At 48.5% G+C, this 23,470-nt stretch overlaps 1 protein-coding gene across 1 annotated transcript; it reads left to right on the forward strand.

Moving 5' to 3' along the window:
* Positions 1-881: 881 nt before the first annotated feature.
* On the forward strand, positions 882-23,436 carry sntg1 (syntrophin, gamma 1). The gene is made up of 19 exons (XM_040172192.2): positions 882-1,343; positions 7,764-7,894; positions 8,290-8,339; positions 9,657-9,791; positions 10,824-10,880; positions 11,058-11,115; positions 11,213-11,256; positions 11,548-11,589; positions 11,884-11,986; positions 12,488-12,570; positions 12,852-12,982; positions 14,087-14,216; positions 16,618-16,656; positions 17,323-17,439; positions 18,145-18,216; positions 18,443-18,595; positions 18,764-18,856; positions 21,850-21,960; positions 22,049-23,436. Exons 3-19 carry the CDS (start codon positions 8,313-8,315, stop codon positions 22,229-22,231), a joined length of 1,578 nt encoding a protein of 525 aa, XP_040028126.2. The 5' UTR covers positions 882-1,343; positions 7,764-7,894; positions 8,290-8,312; the 3' UTR covers positions 22,232-23,436.
* Positions 23,437-23,470: the final 34 nt, after the last annotated feature.

The following is a 23,470-nucleotide window of genomic DNA, read 5'->3' on the forward strand; positions in this document are numbered from 1 at the left end:
TCAAGTACAGTGAGTCAAACCCACCAGTTCACTCTGCCGCGGCGGATTTACCGCTTGCGAGGCAAAATGCTTTCCACGCTGTTCTTTCCCATAATCCTTCGCACGGCGGACACATGAGCGAGAGGCCCAAAAGCGCGATGTTACGTTGAAGCGGCGAGCACCGATTGATTGCATGCTGCTTGCAACAGTGTGCCCCCCCCCCCGCCGAGGGGAGCTGCAGCTCGTGCTGAAAGTCAAAGGAAAAGCCGCGAAGGCCGAAGGGGCCGCTGCAGAATACCAAACCGAGCGCCTTTGATGTGCATTCGGTTTTCCTGCCCAAATGCCACGTGCCACGCGCTCCTGAGTTTTCTCGACGGCGAGCCGCCGGTGAGGCCGCGCTGCTGACCCCGGGGGTCGTCGTGGGAGTGATGACGCGTCAGAGGAGTCGGCTCGCGCCGTGTGGGGGGAATCAAGACCCCCTCGGCCGGCGCCATGACGGCGATGAGGTGCACCTGGTCAACCGGGGCAGCTGCTCACGCGAGGGCCCAAAGGGGAACAAACAGTGACCGCACACGTAGGCCCACCTTGTGTGTGTGTGTGTGTGTGTTCATTCACAACACAAACTGAGTCATTCATGAGTGTCTGACTGTGCAAAGGCTGCTGGAATATTCAGCCCTGCTTTTCTCTTTTTAGTGAAATTAGGTTGAGGAAAGTCGCAACAACGTCCACGCACCTTAAATGTGGAGTCACCTTTTGTACATTTGACATCTTTCCTTCATCTTTCACGCAGGTGTCATTTTGTAGGGAGACACATCACCAGTGAATACATGCAATGCTTTTAGATAAAGTAGAGCCGTGTGATATTCATGGAACCAAGTCGACCGACGCGCGCGTTAAAACACACGCCGCATGCGATTTCTCAGCCTCGGTCATTTTGGCAGCTCGACGCGCGCCAGAGAGAGAGAGAGGGGGAGAGAGAGAGGGAGGGAGGGTGGAGGAGAGAGAGAGAGAGAGAGAGCTGGAGGGAGGGATAGAGAGAGAGACACACGGAGCTGTGAAACCGGTGCCGGAGATGTCGACGGAGAGGAATCCCTGAAGCCGCCGCGCCGCTGCCCAGGAAATACGGACAAATGTTGTTTTCCGCGCCGTGCGCGTCTCTCCTCGCACACCGAGGAGGCTGCAGGGGAACCGGGACGCCGTGTGGGCGACGCTGCCACGGGGGATGCGTTGTGATTCCGCCGAGATGTTTTAGCCACCGTTGCATTTATTAAAATAAGAAGGAAAAAAAAAACAAGCCCGTCACACGAGGGATCGGAAACCAAAGGGATCTAATAAGACGTCACCACCTGTTACCAGAAAATCAGGTAAGCTTCACAACACCTTTTTTTTTTTTTTACATTTGCAGTGTCTCCAGCGTTGATTATAATGCCAAACACCCATGAAACGAGTCTTCAATCCGTCCACAATGTACTTTTTATTCGCGGCGTAATCCTCCTCAATGCTGCGCACCGAGATTTATGGACCGATCCCCCGATATGAGCCGATGCACGACAGAGCGTCCCATCCTTTTATCAGTGTCATTCTGTGTGATGGACTGTGCCGAACACTTCACTTCTAATGGGCCTCATGATGGAACACCCTTTTATTATTACCGTATGATTTGCAGGAGATGTGTGGGCTTTGCAGGAAGCCTCCTCGGAGCAGGTTCCTCCAGCCGGTGCAGTGGCAGCAGACCTCTTTTCACCCACGGTGCTATTCAGCAGCACCGAAGTAATCTCTCTGCACCGGACGCCAACGATCCTACTTCTTCCGTTCGTTTTCCTTCATTACAAATAGGCCACTATTCACAAATAGGCGTCTTCTTGGAAAGAGCAGCGAGGTGACGTCTGCCTGTGGTGGACCTGCAGGTCCTGTGGGCTTCATCAGCCTCGCAGAAAGCTCCTGAATCCCCCCCCCCCCCCATCCCCTCCCTCTAGTCCTTCACAAAAATGATGTTCTTTAACGGTAAGGCGGCGCGGCGCGATGCACTATACACACCCGCTTGCTTTTTTCTCATCAAAGGCTGCACGGGGACAGACAATCACTGCCGCTTGCAGCTGCAAGCCCACTGAGCTGGAGAAATAAGACCCCCTCCACCCTCCTCCTCCTCCACCACCGGTGGTTTCAGGGCCCGTACAGAGCCGGTCCGGTCGCCGGTCACAGGTCAGGAGCAATCGGCTTGGTGCACCGAAGGTCTCGCTTCCAACAGACCTCGCACCCCCCCCCTCCCATTTCTGCTTGAGTCCTAAATCAAGGAGCGGTTCTGCCAAGTGACACTGGCGGAAAATCCGGCCTGATTGAAGTGGTGTCAGCCATGTCCGGTCAATATGTCAGGTGAGAGGGGGGGGGGGCGGCGTGCTTGAGTCCCCCATGCTGTGTCGCAGGCTGGATCTGTTGATAACCTGGACTGTGGAGGGGGGGGACGGCGACACACTATCGTAAAGTTTAATATGACACAATCACGATCTAAAGATCGCCGGCATCGATCGTGATCCGGAAACAACGTCTGCACAGCACAACAAAGAGTTCCCCCACACTTAATCTCCCTTACTTCATTAATCAATAACCTGCTGTCCCTCCTGCAGCTGAATCCCATCCGGGGGGTTCAAGAATCTGGACCGGGTTAAACGTCTCCACGCGTGCACGTGGGACAGCTTGTCCCGAGGCATCGCTCGAAGCTGCAGATGCATCAATTTAGAGTGTTAACAACATTTAAAACATTGCGACGCTCCCCTAGCAGCTGGACATGTAATATTCATACATGTAAGACGCACTTTCAGGGCCCGGAGTGAAGCAGGACTTCATGATGCTTCATTCGCTGACTGTTGTGATCGTAGAAAGGAGCCCTGCGCTTCAGATGATGCAGAACATAAGAAGACAAATAGCAATCAGTACGAGAAGAAGTGGGAAAAGAGAAAATGCACGAGGCTGCAGGTGTTTGGTCATTTCTCAAAAACGGATCCTCAAAATAGAGCGAGTATCTTCCTGCAGCGGTTGTCCCGTGTAAAGGGCAGCTGAGGGAGCCTGCAGTAAGTCACCGTGAGGCCGGACGTCTTCATCACCAGCGAGCCCCAGAGCCCCCCGAGGAAAACGCATCACACCTGATGTTTCTGTGGTCTGCTCCACCATCCGTACAGACCGCTCCAGATGTGCGACTCTCCGGAGGAGCCATATGCCTTTTTGCTTATTTTCTTTTTTTTTTTTTTTACGGCGTCGTGATGTACGAGCGGCACAGACTGCAGGAGCAGCATCAATCTCCCTCAGACAGTGCAGGAAAATAAAACACTACGAGTCTGTGCCACAAAGTCGCGGCCCGTCGTGCAACGAGAAAACCATTAGGCCGCCTCGGACGCGGGCGGACGGCTAATGAAGCGAATGCACACCGAATTCCCGCTGCAGGGGGGGGGGGGGGGGGGACACAGAAGACACAACTCTCATTTATATGCGCCTCATATAGCAGAGCATCTGATTCAGAGGTTGGGGACTGCAACACAAACCAGCGCTCTGCAAGTGGTAACCGCCCCGGGTGAAGCATCGAGGGTGGAGATTCCACGCTGGTGACAAAACCAAGAAAAAGCCCCTCGGAGGGTGTCGCCTGTACAGCTCCGGCGCCGGATCCCTCCGCCGACAAGTGAGGGTCACGTTTGATTAATGTTCGCGCACTGTGAAGTGTGTCGTTGTGTTTTCTTCGGGACATTTGAAGACCTGCGAGTAGTCACACAGCCGGCAGCAGCAATTCACCCATTTCACAGTGTTTTTGCTTACGAGGGCAAAAAAACCCCACAGACTTGACGGTTGTGAAAAACGCCACAAGGCCGATGTCTTCAAAACGGGCCGAGTCACACCACAGCGACCTGCACTGACCAGTAGCACCTCTGGTGAGAGAGCGATGTGTAGGTTCTGGGTTGAACTGTTCCTTGAAGTTAGCGTTTTTCTGACTCCACCTCCAGATTTGGGGATTTGCTGAACGTGTCGGGTTTGTTTCAGTCTTTTTCCCGCAATTGAATTTGCCTTTTTTTTAAGACATTTTTTAAAATACCGTCAAAAAAAGTAATAATGCGAATAGTCATTAGCTCCTTCCTGTGGTCTGCGTAGTCACATTTGATGCAGTTCATCAGATTTCGCCCCCTGTGAATTACCTTGAGGGAGTCATAAAAGTCCTCTAGGAAATAAAGTAAACATATGATTTTCATTAGTTTCTAATTGATGCTTTTATCTCCACTCAGGCGCTCTACTATTTGAGATCTTTTCATTAGTCTCACGTCAGGCAGTTTGAATTTATAAATAATTTCCCGGAGCAACTGAGAGACAGTTCTGTATTTTCCTTAACTTATATTAAGCAAATGAGCAGATGTTTCCCTCGACGTGGTCCAGCTTTTTTAATCCTTTCATGTCCTCCACACACACACACACACACACACACACACACACACACACACACACACACACACACACACACACAGATCTTCCCCTGTATGGTTGAAATACAAAAATCTCTCTACTCGTATGGCACAATTAAAAGAGTGAAGTTGGTTACTCGGTGTTGAGGTCACTTGATGAGCTTATTTAAGACCCTCGTGTAAGATAACATGCTTGACTCAATCCATTTATGCACACGTGTTAAAGACAAAAGGAAATCCGGTTAAGCGCCGCGTCAGTATGAAGGACTTACAGTTTAATATCCCGCTGCTGCCTGATAGCAGTTTAAAAAAAAAACTGCTTCCCGATGCCACCCGTCTAACGTCTGGAGGCTCGCCGCTGCCGGCCGACATGCATCCGTCATGTCTGTAAACGTGGCCCTCACTAATTTACTGGCGCGCCTCGGGGCCTGCAGCGCTCCACGGGACCCAGGTGTTGACTCGCGAGGAAATTACCGACTTCTCCTGTTTGACAATCCGCTCCGAAACGGATGGAAAGCGGGACGATCCATCTGGAGTTTGATCTGAAAGCAAAGAAGGAGACGTTAGCGCCTCCCGCGGCGCGCGAAGGAGCCCCGGCTGAATACGACACGTGCAACTGTGTTCAAACAGGCGGAGGCGGGTTCGCTGTATTAATTACGCGGCAGGAACTGGCGGGCGAAGAGGATCCCGCACGCCACTCGGGTTTCCGGAAGGTTCCTCAGACCCGTCAGAACCGAAGCGAATGCTCGATGGAGCGACGGCGAAGTTTTCTGAGGGCAGACGTCAAACGTTCGGATGAGATGTGCACGTTTTTCACCGTCAACAGAACAAAACACCAGGTTGAAGATTCCTCCTTTGGGCTCTTTTTTTTCCTTTTTTTGAGATTTTATGGAGCAAACATTGAAAGGAGGGAAAGAAAAACAGCAAATGAAGCCATAATGAAACGGCTCATTTTCTTTTGAGCTTCACCGTTGACAGAAAGTCCCACAGAGACGTACGAAGATGCCTTCAGGTCCTTCATTTTGTTGGTCAAACAAAACACGCGCTCTGCACACTGCTCTTTGGGCTTTGGTGTTTTTATACACAAAACCCTCACTTACTGCGGGAAATCTTCAACAGATGAATCAATTATGATAAAGAACTTTTAAACGAGGCATATTTGATGAAACCGTCCCTTTTCAATTCCAACTCTACGGCCAAGGCGAACCCAAAGATACAGCTCTCCAGTTTGAGACGAAAATAAGCCTTCACACGTCCACAACGTTTCCACAAGGCCAGAAAAACTCTATTCAACACAAATACGAGGAAAGAGGAGAAAGAACAACAACGTCAAGCAGACACATAGAAAGGGAAAAAACGAGAGACGCAAAATCTGCCAAACAATTCTGGATTTGGATCAATCTACAAGTCCTCACAGGAAGAAGAGCCAAAAACATTTCAAAAATCAGCACACGGATCAGTCTCTCATTAGTTAAGAGGGCGTAGAAAGAACTCAAATGTTTGTTCCTCTCAAGATGACAAAAATAAGTCATACAGCCAACACGTTGAGTAACGTAACGTCCGCTGTCATCGCTCGTCAAATTACCAATCCGCGCCGTCCGCGTCGGGTCAGAGACCACGCCGGGGGCCCCTTCATCGTCCCGCCGGGGGGCCCTTCACCGTCCCGCCGGGGGCCACGGCCGCCCTCGGGCCTGAGAGACGGAGATGTCACGTCGCAATCTTCCCGTCCATTGAGGCGATCTACCTCTGCGCCGCTCGCCTTTGTGTCGCAGACAAAAGTGGTGTTTGAAAAAAACTAGCGAGCAAATTGGTCGGAGGGAAAATATCTGATGGTTGTAAGAAAGGACGCACGCTGACTCGACTTAAAAAGGGACAAAAGGCCCCGTTTATTTCATCTATGGACTCTCGCATAAGAAGTCAGTTTGGCGGGAGGGGGTTGGGGGGAGGGCGGGAGGGAGGGGTCCTGCTAAGACAAAGTACCGGCCCACCAGCCACAGACCCACGCCGACCACGTGAGGACGTTTCTCTTAAAAGCAGGTTCACAAATGATGTCAGGATTCCTGGTCCATCCATCACGGAGCCGCCTCGTCTCCGGCGGCCGGACCGGGCTGGAAGAAGCCCGCCTGCTTCCCCAGATTGAATCTCTAAAGTCGATAAAAAACGCACATTTATCGAGAATCATTATGATCAATAAGAGATGCGAGTCACGAACCTCCTCGAGTAACGTTGCAGATTCTGCATCATTTTTTTTTTTCAAATGATTGTTTTATTTATGGATCGTTCTCTGCGGCACGTTTTGCCAATTCGTCGAGTCTTTTGATTTATAAAATATCTCCACACGGGGACGTTAAGACGAACAGTGAATATTTACCATCAACAGCACCACGAAACTACAATGATTATGACGGCGAATAAACCTCTCCAACACAAACTGAATATAAAAAGCTTGATGGGGAGAAGATCCATTGAACTGTGGTCCTGATGATGAGCAGAATACTGTGTGTGCGGGATGAGATGCTCGTTAATGTGTTCACTTCATCACAACACTCAAGACACAATAACAATAAATCAGATGAAACCACGCAACTCCAACGCCAAACGATATCAAGCAAACTAATTCAAATATACAATCAATACAATAAAATTGGAAATATATTAATTTGTTATCATATTATCTGGAATTACGAGCACAATAAAGTCTCTTTCAAATTAGAATCCACACAAACGGTCTCATGTGAGTGTCGTTGCTCTGCTTGTTACGGTAACAGTTTATCCTTCACTCCGCACGCAGAGACGCTTCGCAAACGAGTCATTAAAGCGCCAACTGAGCTCTCGGCCGCTTTGATTTGGTTAAATAACCTCCAAGTAAGTAACTAAATATTGAAGACCCCTGCAGTGAAGCGAGCGAAAGGTGGCGCCGAGCCAACAATGCCAACTAACAAGGGGGGGGGGGGGGGGCAAGGCCGTGCTGTTGGAGTCATTTGTGCTCGGCGTACAAAGATGGAAGAATGCGAGTTAATTGCGCTTTGGCGTTCGCGCAAACTGAATCCACAGGGTTTTTGTTTTTACACGAGCAAAGAGTTCGAGAGGCTCCTTCGTCGACGGGGGGAGCGGTGGGATTCGCAAACCTCCGTTTGTCGCACACCGGGTGCCTATTCTGGGGGTAAAAACTTCCCATGCGCTGACGTGACTTTACAGCCATCCGTGCTGTCACGTCGATTCAGACCCAGAGAAGTATTCAATCAACAATACCCTCTTTTTTAAGGCTTTAAATGCAGGTGCAGCAGGAGGGCCTCAGTATCAGAATGACCCCCTTGACCTCCTTGACCCCTCCTGTCTCTGCAGCCTCCCGCGGCCCGGCCAGGAGAGGTGACAGCGGCGCTCTCCCGAGTCTCTGCCACTGCCACGATCCGGGGAGGCCCTCCGCTCGATGGCTGGATCTCACCGCACGAAGCACCGGGGGCCCTTCTACTGAGGCGAGTCGTCCAGCCGGCCCTCGCCTGCCGCTCCGTCGCGGCTTCTTGTCAATGCGTTGGCACGCCGTGTTGCTCTTTACACTGAAAACCACGAAAGGCGGCAGGTTGTGGCGCTTTAAGCGATAAGACGGGCAGCACAGTTTCCTCTCCTGGAGCGGATTCAAAGTTAAAACATTTATTAGGAAACCTGGGTTCTCACCTGTGCAGATGAATTATTTATCACGGCTTAATGGTCTCCAGTATTCTCCTGGGATTGTTGGAGAAAGGCAGAACTTTGAGGAAAATGAGGATCCTGGTTGAAATCGGCTGTGGGTTTTTGCTACAGCGAGTTCTTAATGTGTCATTAAGCATTTCTCTGCAGGGACTAACTGGGCCTTGTTCATTCACCGTTGCAGCATCCCTCACTGCGTAGTAGCACATGGATTTCAAGACTTCAAATGAAGAGGTTGGTGGGATTTAATCAATTCATAATTTTGACAGCAAATTGACTGATTACAGAAAGGGCCGGAAACCACATCGCTGAGAGCACATCGGTGAGGCAGCACATAAATCTGAGGCCGTGTGCATATATGCAGCCTCAGAACCCCCCCTCCTCCTGATGTATCCAGTGTAACACCCACACAAACAACTTAATCAACACGTGAACACGCACAACCAAACAGGCTGATGCAGCCGCTCCATAACAAGGACATTTATTTATTATGATTGCACGACGTTCTCCTCAGTTTTACTGTTCTTATCCCGCCCTAATAATATTATTATACACGTATTTGTGTGTTGTTTGTCAAACCGACGCCGCTGCTCTTTCAGAGGGTTTCTGCCTTGACTTCCAAAGAGCCCCCGTTGCATGTGCTGCATGGGAGACGCTCACATGCAGCACATGCAGCTCGGAGACGACGATGCCGACCCCGTTGGCGGGGGACGGTGATAGATGAGCGTGCGACGGGACCGCAGATTAAGGTTAATTGTGCGCGGTGAAAAGTGCCACAGCGGGTCAAACAACGATGGCCGACGCACGCGGCCGCGCGGCTAACAGCTCTCGCACGCGCATCACTTTGAAACAACGTGAAATGAATGACGTCCCCCCCCCCCCCCCTCGTCTTCTCCAGCACGGCTCATTTCCTCACATTCTTAATTAAGTAGGGAAGGCGATGCCTTCGATTCACGCCTGACCCGCAGTGGAGAAAGAACAGCCGCCGCGCGCCTTGTTAACCCGACGAGCGGCGCGCGGCGGGTGACAAGGCCGCTCACGCTGGAGTGTTTTTTCTATCAGCAGTCTCGTCTGGCGAAGGTGCTTCTTTTATTTGGACCCTTTTCTCAGTCAAGGACAGGACGGGCATCGCAATTAGCCGGGGAGGAGGGAAGATACACAGAATGCAGATTTATGCGGATTAGCGCGTTTTAAATGCATCATTGGAAACGGGGGGCGGGGGAGGATTCAAATGCGGAGGGCGAGCTCGGTTCCGGGCCGCTTAATTTCACAGGTTCCTAATTTGCCATCATCCTCATCAGTGTGTATCCGACTCGTAAAACGCTGCTCCTGAGAAATAAATCGTGTGTGTGTGTGTTTATTAGTCACAGTGCTGAATGTGGTTATTATTTCCAACAATAGCACCAACAAGGAGAGTCATATAAAGTGAAATAACGGACATCGCCAAAGCTCCATATATCCTGATTTCCATGTGCAAGTGTTTCATTTCATGGCCAGTTGATTTGGTTGCGGAGGGATGCTGAATATTTTGATCTTCCTGACTGTTTGCAGACAAAGACTGGGATTTATTTGATGCAAGAAGGTAACGAGGAGCCGTTCAATATTCGACTGCACTTGGCCAGAGATATTCTGACCATTCAAGAGCAAGACGTCATCTGCGTGTCAGGAGAGCCTTTTTACTCCAGCGTAAGTAGCCCAGACGTCGACGCCTCGTGATCACTAAACGCCGCATGTTCCACTTCACGCGCTCACCTCACTGACCTGGAAGGCGTCTCTGCGTCGCCGTGCGTTTCCCTCCTTTGATTTTTCTCAAAAAAACGTTCAACCCCGATTGATTCACTTCACACGTTCTTCAGTGAGCTTTCTGTGAAGAGGGCGCTTTATTTTGAAAAGGCCGCATTACTTTAACGAGCCTGGATTGACACACAGAAAGGATCGCGGCAGCGTTTGCACCGACTGATGTTGCACGTACTTTAGCAGTGCGTGTGGATGCATCGTGTCGTGACACGTTAAGGTCAGCACACAGATGCCGAGGACACGCTGACAACCAATCAGTTAATCGGTTGCTCGTGATTCACATGTAGTGATTAACCTGCTGGATGATGGTGTATGAAGTGCTACCTAATAATTAAACCACTACTGTCTTCACATTAATAAATATGCTCTTTGATTCACTGAGGCCGTTACCTCTCTGGAAAGGGAATTATTAATGCAGGAATGCTGCGGCATGAAGCCTCAAAGGTAAATGGGGGAAGCGGCGGCGTCCTCTGAAACATGATGACTAATTAGAGTGAAGCAAGCAAGAGGACATGCAACCGTGATACAACATTAGCGTGTACGGTTCTCCTAGCGGAGACGTTCTCAGCCTCTGTGACCAACTTACACGCACATATTTAAAAGAAAGCTTTTGTTACACGTCTTCATTCTAGAGACACACAAACTACAGACAGTAATTGTGCGTTCCATCTATTAAATCAAATGAGAAAAGTGAAAAAATGATAATGATATTTAATATAGCATTAACTCTGCTTCATCATTGAAGATCATCATTTAGAATAAGCTGCAATGGTTTATGTACCTTAAACCCAGATGTATAACTTCATTTCTTCTATTCTTTTTTTAAATCTTTCTCCATCTGATTTCATTACGATTACGTTTGCGTCGTGAAGCTGCTTCGGCTTCAGCCTGAACTCATTCCTCTAACGGACTCTGTTGCAGGAGAGGACTGTAACCATCAGGAGGCAGACAATCGGAGGCTTTGGCCTGAGCATCAAGGTAATTTAGATCCATCTGATTAGGCGCCTCGTCCCGACTGCCTTAAATTAAGTCCGAACGAGTGTTATTGATCATTCTCTTGTCTGACTGAAACAATGAGGTGAGGATTTTGCTGAAAATTGAGTTGCTCTCGAGTGTCTTCTTTTGTAATTCAATGGAACTTCCACTTGTCCTCAGGGTGGAGCCGAGCATAAAATACCCGTTGTGATATCAAAGATATCAAAAGAACAAAAAGGTATATCGTTGTTTTTGGAAAAGACGTAGTCCGATCCATTTCGGTCCCGCGGTTCGTTCCTGCCGAGGTGATTCTTTCTTTTTGTTTTTACTTCCAGCTGAACTCTCTGGGCTGCTTTTCATCGGAGACGGCATCCTTCAGGTAAAGCTCTTGTCTGCGCACCTCATCCCGCTCCCACACACTGTTTCTTACAGAACAATGTAAGAAACAAAAAAGAGAAAATTCCTCTCTCTGAGCATCTGATGCGGTGGAAACGTTCACAATCCGCTCGGTATTCATGGCGGCGCCGGTTGTGTCTCTCTTGTTTACGGATTTGGGCGCAGATGCCACAGCGGTTATTACGCTTTGCTCGTTAATCATTCTGAAGATGGAGTTCCAGTGATTTGATGCCAGCAGTATTATTTGATGTAACCCTGTTACTGTTATTTCCAGATAAACGGAATAAACGTTAGAAGTTATCGCCACGAGGAAGTGGTAAGCTGTCATCTCATATCTTCTGTTTTGCAACAGCTTCTTCAGCAGCTTATCTTGTCTCACTGAGGGATCTGTATCTTTTTGACACGTAAAGCCGATTGTTTCTGTTTCATGCTTTTTTTTTTTTTTTTTATGTAACTGCAGGAAATGTGTGTAAATCTCTTATCTTGGCTTCCGACTCTTAGAGAAACGGCAGCGCGACACGTTTCATTACAGCAAACCATTGGCAGAAAATATTGCAGTAAGCAGCTCCTGCAAAAAAAACAGACATCTGCCGTTATTTTACCTTTCCAGGTGCAGGTTTTGAGAAATGCCGGCGAAGAAGTGACTCTTACCGTCTCTTTCCTAAAGAAGACTCCGGCCTTCCTGAAACTGCCCCTGTGTGAAGATTGCACATGTAAGAACCCTCCACACGCACCCTGTAACTACGGCAGAGGCCTTTTAATTACCAACAGCGCACTGCAGAATAATGAACCACGTGCATTCACCGCTGATATTATTGCCTCATTAGGATCGGTGGTCCTGCTGAAAATGGACCGTAATGAAGAGCCACTTTGAGAAGATAAAACATAAATTCAGCTGCTTCACTTTGGAGAAGATAGGCGGCCAGAGGGGGGGGGGGGGGGGGTAAAGATTATACTGAAAGAATTGACACTGCCCATTGTGGTGCAATTGATTGCTCTTGCGAGGGGAAGTCTCTCATAACGTCCTTTCATGCGCACACATGACTGACCGTCCGACCGCCCGACAATTGAATACAAATTGGCACAGAGCGCGAGCCGACACTCGAGGGGAGAACAAAGTAACACGCTCACTGCCAGTCGGAGGCCTTGAAGACGGTCGCGGCGTCGCTCGGCTCTCTGTGACCTTTGTTGTTTTTGTGTGTGTGTCCGTTCAGGCGTCCCCAGCGACCAGAGTAGTGGGACCTCCTCTCCTCTGTGCGACAGCGGCCTGCACTTGAACTACCACCCCAACAACACGGTACTTTTTTTCATTAGCCCCCTCCTCCCCCCTCCACCCCCCCTGACCCTGCGGCCGTCGCTCTGTAACCATGCAGCGGCGCCAGGAAGCTGTTTCCATGCGACCGGCGCCCGGGACGCTCTATCCATCTCCATCTCTCTGGGAGGCTGAATCAGCTTTTCCTCCCCGTGTGTGCACCTGAGGCGGCGGCAGGACTCCTGTTCTGTGCGCGTCGGCTGTCTGGCTGCGTGACAGGTGGCGGACGACGGGCTCCTCTAAATAGCGTTTCGCGCTTCCCGCAGGACACGCTGTCCTGCTCGTCGTGGCCCGCGTGCCCGGGGCTCCGCTGGGAGAAGAGATGGGTGGACCTGCGCCTCATTCCGCTGCTTCACTCGCGCCTGTCGCAGTACAACCCGGGCTCTGACGTCTGCAGGTGAGCTGCAGGACTCGAAGGCTCGCCGGTGTCTTCCTGCGCCGCCGCCGCCGCCCACTCGGCGAGTGCATGGGAGTTTATGCAGAAAGAAGCAGACTGCCATCGATGTTTAGTTCTGATTCCCCTTCATTCGCAATTAGACAAACAAAATACAGTCTGCAGTGTTTGACTTAATAAGACGTTTGGCTCTTCAGAGCTGGATGAGAGAAACACCACATCTTCTGCTGATCGTCTCCTAATGGACCACACTTTTAGTTAACGTTTTAGTCCGTTAACTGAAAACTGCATATGAGTATTATACATTTTTATATTAATTGGACGTGCAATGGGTTCACTTTATTTTAGGGCAGAAATGAAGATCAACTTAAGATCTTTTAGCACATCAGACTTTGCAAAAATGGTTTTCTGAACACACGATAATATGTGAGGAGCAGCAATAATAACTTTATGATCACAATTTATCAAATGTGCGAATCGTGCTCGTAGCGAAGAGAAGAAGCTCCCGTTTAGTTTCATGAGCTGCAGAGAGTTTACGCTCATTGTTCAGCTGTCCGATGGCGACGTCCCTGCTTTGGTTCACTGTCACCACCTCCTTACAGCGCCGCTGCGTCACGCCGCTTTCAGGCATTAAGAGCCGTTGTCAGCGTCAGACAGCCGTTAGCGACGAGCCGGAGAACATATTAACATTTCATTTTCTTTCCCCCGCCCGAGTTGTTTGACATCAACAACGCCGCTAAAAGAGGTTTAATATTTGACTCACAGTCGATCGCAAAAGAAACACGACTCCAAACTGCTGGATTGGAAATTAGCTGTTTGCTATATCGACCCAAAGGGGGACAAAATGTCCACGTGGCGTTCGCAAAACTTGCTTCCCTTGGTCCAGTGGCCAAAGAGCGCGCTTATGGCAGCTTCAGAGGGATTGTTAAACAATGTCCTTCTCTCATTGAGGCGTTGGGCGTAATTGCTTTGTTCACCTCAAACTAAAGCAACGTTGACAGAAATGTAATATTGCGAGTGAGTTCACAACGCGACGGCTTCCCTGAGTGCGCTCAATCGCCGCTGCCGGTTCGTGCAATCACCCCGAAATCTCTGCTATTCTTTTAGGAAAAACGCTTTCCAGGTAATCGCCGTGGACGGAGTCTGCAGCGGCGTGCTGCAGTTCCTCACAGCGGACGACTGCCTGGACTGGCTGCAGGCCCTGGCGAGCAACATTTCCAGTCTCACCAAGCACAATGTGAGTAATAATAACACTCACGCGCCGCCGCCGCCGCCGCCTCGCGCTGTAAACAAACAACACGTCGTGTTGGGGAGGGAGGGGGGGAGACTTTCGTCTTAGAGTCCCTTTGCAAATGTCACAGCATTTCGTGACACTCCATAAGTGAAGAACGCCATCGCGGGCCCGCGGCCCCCCCCCCCACCTCACTCACTCCCTGCGGCCAAAGCCGGGCACTTAATATCTATAATTCAACATTACGCGCTAAACAGAAGTGATAGCAAGAGGCAGCGAGGAGCTGAGGCTGGTTGGTGTCTTTCTCTTGTTGTGAACATGTTGTCAAGAGGAGAAGAAGAAAGGAGCGTGTTTCCAGATGGGTGATGATGCTGAGCGAGATGGAGGAGGGGGTCAAATACAAATACCGCTAACAAGCTCCATCGTGTGCTGTGAATCATTCAGAAGGCGACAAGAGGTGTCTGATTTTGACACATTTCTCAACATGTTTAGGCGCGTAACCAATCAGCAGACCATACGTTGTTCACCGTAGACGTTATGCGAGCAGTCGGTGCCGATGAACGCGGAGGGAAGTGGGCAGCAGCGGAAACAGGGATCGGTTACAGCGGTGTGTCCACTGGCTGTGTGTGTGTGTGTGTGTGTGAGAGTCTCTCCCGGGGATAATGGAGGCCTGGTTAATTGGAGTGGATGAAGTGGAGGACGTGCTGAACGTTACACTGATCACTCACTGCCAGAATGGTGCTTTTTCTCATCCTCCGCTCTTTGCTCTTACGGAGTGAGCCGCAGGAACCCGGATGGATGCAGAACATTAAGATCTCCCGCTGGGAGAAACAAACGGACACGTCTGATTGAGAAGACACTATGAAAGCAGCGGTGATGTCGATGGAGGAGGAGATTGGTTGTTGTTGCCCTGGAAACACCGTGGTGCTTTGTGCTAAATGCTAACGTGCTGCGGTACAATGTTTACTAGCATCTTATGTCAGAACGTTAGCATGCTTACATTTGTTCACCGGCCCGAAACACAAACCCCCCCCCAAAAAAACATTGATTAAAGAAAAATTATTTTGTGAACATAAATGTCCACTGATTGTTGCGATATTTCAGTGAGACCTAAACCAACATAACAGATATAATAATAACTTATTTATAATCATTTAATGCCTCATGTGCAATTATTTAAAAAAATGTATTATTCCACATTTTGTACTTTGTATTTAAATTTTTTGTATCTTTTGAATATTATATGAATGTGCTTTTTGTTTTCACTGATGCACATTGCATCACCCTTTAGAGACAAATAAAGGAATTTTATTGATTGATTTTATCAAGATGAGGATCAGCCAGAGACCCCCCAGAGAAACTAGAGAACGTTTTGGGGGCTTGTTTTATCGCTTATTCAAAGTCAAAATATTCATAGATATTTTGACTTTTAAATAATAGAATGATGCCCCACATGTTAAAAGGGAAAGAATGAGACAAAAAGGCACAAATTTAATTCATCCTTTGCATTTCTTTTTCAAATGACTTAGCTTGTTGTCTCCTATAATATATAATGATCTAGCAAATCATGAGCATAATAGACGGTCTATTAAGGCCCAGGTCCCATGACAGAGCACATGAGTCACATTGGAGGACACATCAGTCTCTTGTGTCTTATCAGACGACTCGTTTAGGCACATCGGGACGACGGCGCCGCCGCGTCTCTCCAGTGGTTGAATACAGTTCGGTTCTTCACTTTGGCTCGAGGAAAACCATCAGTCACGTCCCTGTTGGGACGCCGCGAGTTCGACCCGCTGTCACAACAACCAGACAGCTGAATGTGAACAAGCCCACAAAGCGGCCTGTCTGCCCCCGAACATCTGGCCCCCGCGTCACACCTCGACAGGTACCTGAAACTCCTCAAACGTCTCGCACCAAGCAGCGGTTACTCGCCTCTGTAGGACGACGGGTTTGGACCCGGACGGCTTAAACCGTCGTTCTTCTGCAAAGACGGAGTCATATTCATAGTACGGAAGAGGATTGGGAGCGAGTGGTACCTGTGATCTGAGCAGAATGTTTTAATTTAAAGCATGACTGCTCTCTTGGTAGTTTCCACGCCTTTATTATCACAGAGAGAATGGATTTTTTTTTTTAATGGATTCCTTTTCTTTCTTTTTAGGAGAAATGAGCCTGGGGTCCTTGTGGGAATGACTATCTGTCTCATTTTGTAATTGGCATGCATTGAATAAATCAAGTAGCTCTGCGGTTAGCATGTTAGCACACATCCCGTGATTCGTAGTTTATTTGTTCTTAGACACGTTACTGATGGATGTACTACCACTGTTGGATGTTCTGCCGGTAATGATTGTCTGATTTGTTAGCAGAAGCTATTTTAATGAGTTGTTGATGTTCATGTTTAATTTAACAGGTGAAGAAGATTAACCGAAATTTTCCAGTTAACCAGCAGGTAAGACGTTCCTCCCGGCAGCAGCTGCTTGTGGAGATCTGACTTTATTCTGTGCATTTTGTCCTCATCCCGTCACGAGATCAAACCCGAATTCTTTCCCACTATTGGGACACGCGGAGGACGTTGAAATGATCAGTCAGCTGACTCCGTCTCTACACGGGGAGCCGATAAGGCCGCTGTTTTGTCACTACATTATTTCGCTTTTTCTGGCACAAAAACATGTGAATTCACTTGACGATTCTTAAAAAGAAATAAAGCGGCTTCTGACGCGAGTTTCTTGTCCCGAATCTTTTACTCGCTCGTTTTTTCTTTTTTCGGGGGAAAGAACTCACGCAGACATTTCACTTTTGTCGCAGTCACAAAGAATTTAATGAGGACCGATGTTGAGACACACTTGATTTTTGAAAGCGTGTCTCAGAACATCTGCTTTGCATTCTCACTCTGTATCTTCTGTTTCCTCCTGAATACTTCAGGGGTTTGGTACCTTGATTTGTCACATATTTGATCTCCTGGATGAAACAAAAGCAGGATTACCTGAAAGTTCATCTTTAAGAGCGTCATGGGATGAGGACACACCCCATCATTCCATGTATTTCCGTATCCTCCACCCCAACTTTGACCTTTGACCCATGCTGTAAGTCCTCCTGACTCTGTGCCCCATGACAGATCATCTACATGGGCTGGGTGGACGAGAAGGAGCAGGACTCCGTCCAGGACCGGATGTATTCACCAAAGTTCCTCGCCCTGCGGGGCTCCTCCCTCTTTAAGTTTTCGGCGCCTCCCGTAAGTTCTGCCTCGGCCCTCAATCCGCTCTCACCAGCGTCCTCTATTAAGCCGCCAGCAGTACGAGGTCGGATTGTTGGAGGAGAAACCGTTTTCCTGTTGGAGGAAGAAAAGTAGGAAGCAGCTCGACCATCGTGCGTCTGCCGCATCGATCCTCGTCTTGATCGATGATCATCATTAAACCTGTTTACGTTCCACCAGCCACTTAGGCGATTATGACAAGCAGGATAAGCTGCTGATGAGAAAAGATTGATGGAAACCGGGAATCGGCTGCTCAACTCGCATAGATATATAAATCGGAGTATGCTAATCCGAGTGGATGGTGCAGAAGACGACTTCGTCACCGAAGGCTCAGTCTGGGGAATATTTCCCCCCCTCGAGGTTATGGAATCCACGGCGTTCGTCAGTAATTGACCCCTGACCCCAAACAGCGATTGTCCTGTTTGGGCAGTAGGACTTGGGCTGCTTTTGAGAGGGAAAAATAGCGGACACATTTATTTTGAAAAATATTTGATTGACACAAGTAGGTGTTTTTTTTTTTACTGAAAAACAGTGTTTTCAGCAATTCATTAAAACATTTTTTGCTGGTAAATTGAAACCGATCATTGCCAAATGTCATATGTATATTTTCACATGAATAGAGTGGTGGGATTTTCTTTAGTTGTTTTTGACTTTTGCTTCATTCTTCTGTGCGGCACGTTTCAGGTGACCACGTGGGACTGGACCAGAGCAGAGAAAAGCTTTACTGTGTACGAAATAATGTGTAAGATCTTAAAGGTAAGGCAACCGCTTGGGTGTCATTCCTGCATTTGGAGAATGCTGGAGACATTGAGAGAAAACAACATATTGTCTAGTTCAGCTCGTATTTAAGTGTTGGTTAAGAGCTCTTGAAGCCACAGTCCTCAAAGTGAACAAAGCTCCCTTCAGCTGCAGGAAACTGCATCGCCGCTGCTTTGCCTCATCTGTGACTGATCAGCACGGCGGCCGCACTGTCTTCTCTCAGGACAACGACCTTCTGGACAAGAGGAAGCACTGCTTCGGCGTCCAGACGGAGAGCGGCGAGGACCTGTTCTTCAGCGTGGAGCTGGAGTGCGAGCTGCTGATCTGGGAAAAGGCTTTTCAGATGGCCACCTTCCTGGAGGTGGAGAGGATACAGGTCCGCACGCCAACAGCAGGCCGCTGTTGGCCGGTTCTCATTCGGCGCACGGTTCCACCTCGGTCGTCGTAGTAAAGACGGATTGACGGCGCTCTTATGACATTTTTCCAAGCTGGGAAATAAATCCCTCTTTTTTTGTGGGTAACGTCTTGTTCTCCCGTTCCGCAGTGTAAGACGTACGCCTGCATCATGGAGAGCCACCTCATGGGACTAACCGTCGACTTCGGCGCGGGCTTTGTGTGCTTTGACGCCGCCTCAAAGGTGAGTGTGGCGCTTTATCGGCGACACAAATGCGGAGGAGAGCCTTCAGGCGCCACGTCCTACACGCACCAATCGCAACGCCGCAGCCTCTCTTCTCCTTTTTCTCTTTTCCGTGCTGCTTACTTAGTCTGCACGGTTTGCATCCCGGTTCTTCACCTGAGCTGAAACCTCTCACTCCCTCCCCCGCTGCTCATATAGGCCTTTCCCCCGGCTCTGAGAAGCGGTCGGGTTAGGGTTAGGGTAAGGAATGAGGGTTAGGGGATAGGGATGAGGGTTAGGGGATAGGGATGAGGGTTTGGGTAAGGAATGAGGGTTAGGGGATAGGAATGAGGGTTATGGGATAGGGTAAGGAATGAGGGTTATGGGTTAGGAATGAGGGTTAGGGGATAGGAATGAGGGTTATGGGATAGGGTAAGGAATGAGGGTTATGGGTAAGGAATGAGGGTTATGGGATAGGGTAAGGAATGAGGGTTATGGGTAAGGAATGAGGGTTATGGGATAGGGTAAGGAATGAGGGTTATGGGTTAGGAATGAGGGTTAGGGGATAGGGTAAGGAATGAGGGTTATGGGTAAGGAATGAGGGTTATGGGATAGGGTAAGGAATGAGGGTTATGGGTAAGGAATGAGGGTTATGGGATAGGGTAAGGAATGAGGGTTATGGGTTAGGAATGAGGGTTAGGGGATAGGAATGAGGGTTATGGGATAGGGTAAGGAATGAGGGTTATGGGTTAGGGTAAGGAATGAGGGTTATGGGTAAGGAATGAGGGTTAGGGGATAGGAATGAGGGTCATGGGTTAGGAATGAGTGTTAGGGGTTAGGAATAGGAATGAGGTTTAGGGGATAGAAAGGATGGTTAGGGTAAGGAATGAGGGTTTTGGGTTAGGGGATAGGAATGAGGGTTATGGGATAGGGTAAGGAATGAGGGTTATGGGTAAGGAATGAGGGTTAGGGGTTAGGAATGAGGGTTATGGGTTAGGAATGAGGGTTAGGGGTTAGGAATAGGAATGAGGTTTAGGGGATAGAAAGGATGGTTAGGGTAAGGAATGAGGGTTTTGGGTTAGGGGATAGGAATGAGGGTTATGGGATAGGGTAAGGAATGAGGGTTAGGGGTTAGGAATGAGGGTTAGGGGATAGGAATGAGGGTCATGGGTTAGGAATGAGGGTTAGGGGTTAGGAATGAGGGTTATGGGTTAGGAATGAGGGTTAGGGGTTAGGAATAGGAATGAGGTTTAGGGGATAGAAAGGATGGTTAGGGTAAGGAATGAGGGTTATGGGATAGGGTAAGGAATGAGGGTTATGGGTAAGGAATGAGGGTTATGGGTTAGGAATGAGGGTCATGGGTTAGGAATGAGGGTTAGGGGATAGGAATGAGGGTTATGGGTTAGGAATGAGTGTTAGGGGTTAGGAATAGGAATGAGGTTTAGGGGATAGAAATGATGGTTAGGGTAAGGAATGAGGGTTTTGGGTTAGGGGATAGGAATGAGGGTTAGGGATCGGACGGTGCACGAGCGGGACGGGAGGGTTAGGGGTTAGGGTAAGGAATGAGGGTTAGGGGTTAGGAATGAGGGTTTTGGGTTAGAGGATAGGAATGAGGGTTAGGGGATAGGAATGAGGGTTAGGGGATAGGAACGATGGTTAGGGGTTAGGGATCGGACGGTGCACGTTACGTGGACGAGCGGGACGGGAGCGCCACCATATCGCCCTCCAGGCTTTTTCTGGCGCTGGTTCCCGCAGTGCGAAGCGGAAACAATGTCCCCAAAGGACGATATGAATGTTGTGTGTAAACTGCGATGGCAGACAAAGCGCTGCCTGGGATTACTTTGGGATCAAAAACTGCTTTGGCAAACTTGAAAAAGCGCGTTAGAATAAGTCCCAATCAGAAGCGCTGTGCATACGACAGAGATCTTCTTCCATGGCGCCGTTTTTGTTGTTTATCATGCACGCTGCACCGTATAAAGGTAAAGGTAAAAAGTTTTGAATTGAAAGATTGAATATAATCTTTCAATGTGTTTTTTAATATCTTAAGGATGGTTTTTCCCTCCTGGTATCCTACCCTCCTGCACAAAGATCAGAGAGGCCATAAAATAGTATCAAGCTATTGTGTAGCGGTCCTGAAAATCATTTTTTTAATATATATGATACAAATAATGTCCGAAATAATATAATCAAATCATTCCCAGGAGAGGAACATATCGTCTGTTTGGCTTGATGGCTTCTGTTTTTAATCAAAATCAAACTTCAGATTTGAAATCAAAAGGCAATTTTGTTTAATTCTTACGGCTCCATTAATGTTTAATACTTTAGTTTAATGTAGCTGGTCAGAACAAACTAAATTATCCTAATCCATTTATGCTGTTGGCTTATTTAATCTGTAGCAATTTATCTTTAATTATAATTTGAGCACGTCCAGTTAGACGCTGTCTCGTTAGGGGGGAAATATATACGACACCTCCCTGTAAAGTGGAGGAATATAACATCACAAAACATAAATCCAAGCAGAATCTCATGGGAATTTAACCAGCACGTTTCCATAAGACTCCATAACGTGTTACTGCACGTGATGGAGACGGTGATGTCGTCACGCCCGTCACACTCGGAGTGGGACGTAAGGGAAACCTGGGGAGGTGTCGCTCCCCCCGTTACGCTTCCGTGTTTCGTGAACATCTGCTCTCCTTTGGAAAGCTTCTCTCTAAACATTAGTCCGTTCTGCCGGCGCTAATCTGATTGGCGTCGCGGCGATGGCGGGAGCGGGAGCGCTTGCACGTGCGCGTCTGGAAGCCGTCTCCCGGCTCACTGTGCAACTTCTGTGCATTCGGTTCAACGCTAATTGAGTGGCTGAAATCTCTGCGGCTTGTTAAATATTCCTCGTGCATAAATACATCTCGTATCTGCTGCCGTGCTCCATCGCTCACTGGGTCCTCGCTTAATTGTTATTATTCATGAAGCCGGGAAGTTGTTTGGCTATTTTCATCTCTGTGGTTTCGGCTCCTCAGGCCGTCCTGTGGAGATACAAGTTCTCTCAACTTAAAGGATCATCCGACGACGGAAAAAGCAAGATCAAGTTTTTGTTCCAAAATCAAGACTCCAAATCCATTGAAGCGAAGGTAATTCCCTTTGAGAGAACGTTCACGCTCCCGTCTCGAGGAAACGCTTATTCAACGGGACCTTTTTTTTTTTTATAATGTCTTTCAGGAGCTGGAGTTCTCAAACCTCTTCGCCGTGCTTCATTGTATTCACGCTTTTTTCGCCGCCAAAGTCGCTTGCCTGGACCCGATTTTCGTGGAGAGCCAAGGCAACGCGACCTCCGCCGGCTTCCCGTCCCTCTGCAGCATCTCGTGTAACTCACAGACGCCGAAGCTGAAATACGCCACCTGACAGGCGCTTTGTGACAATGTCCTCAAGGGGCCTCTTCGACAGCCGTGAACATGACGCGCGTCACAAAGAGGACTCGAAATGTGCGATTCTTTTATGTTTTTAGGTGAAATTGTCCATTTGATCCTCAGATCAACGCGCAGTTCTTTTCCCACAGTAGCCTGTTTTTCTACGTCCTTCTAAGGTTTGTCAGTAGATCACCTGAACTTGTGTGTGGACACGGATACGAATATGCCTTCTGTACTTCATTTCAATCTAACCCACATTTATACTTGAATTAGCAGTAGAACTTAATATCCACTCGAGTGTCACCAGAGTCCAACCGAGAGCTGAGCGGCAACATGAAGCTAATCCAGAATGTTGGATAAACTACGCGGATGTGTGCTGGTTGGGTGAGATGAGCGTTTTTAGATGACCTTGTTTCGCTTTTGTCTTCTGTGTGAAAGCCTAGTTTTTGTTGTATTGATGCAAAAGTGACGGACCACACAACTATAATCTGACAACGCAACCCTAAATGTGATCATAAAAGTCCTTTTATAACGTTTACAGCATTTTCTCCCCAACACTCGGTTATGTAAATAAACGCTGACATTCATATGAACTAAGAGAAGTATAAATAATGGCGATTACTGGAGGGATTACGTCGAGGGATTATGGCATTTGTTAATTTGATGTGCACCAGAGACGACGCCGCGCTCTCCTCATCATCTTCTCAATCGACCCAGAGAATCAAAGCCGCGACGGCGTCTTTTGGAGTATTTTTATTTTCACGTCACGCTTGTAAATATGAGAACCTTTTTTTGTTGAGAGTTGAGAGAACAGAGGTGTGTAGCGTCGGGGGCCTCAAAGGGGTTCATCAACGCAGCGCGGGGGGGGGGGGGGCTACAAACCTTCACACGCCGAAAGAGTTCAGGTCGATTAGCGCAATTGCTCGTGCTCCCGCCTCCCGCTTGCAGGACGGACTGTGCACAGAAGCGGCCCTCGGGCGAGTGAACGGGGTCAGTGAAGTGCGCCGCTGAGTAAAGCCGGTGAATCCTATGCAAAGAAACTCTGAGTGATGCGTTTGTGCTTGAAAATGATCTCAGTTGCATCCCTTTATATGGAAGGACCCAGAGAGGGAGGTTTATTTCAGTTCCTTTTTTTTTGCAGATGTTTTATTAACAAATATTCTGTGTGATAAATGAATAAATAAGACATTTTATATCATGGCTCAGTTGTGGAGGGTTTTATTCTCACGTTTGG

Source organism: Gasterosteus aculeatus, chromosome 3, assembly GCF_964276395.1.
Source record: "Gasterosteus aculeatus chromosome 3, fGasAcu3.hap1.1, whole genome shotgun sequence".
In the NCBI taxonomy this organism is placed as follows: Eukaryota; Metazoa; Chordata; class Actinopteri; order Perciformes; family Gasterosteidae; genus Gasterosteus; species Gasterosteus aculeatus.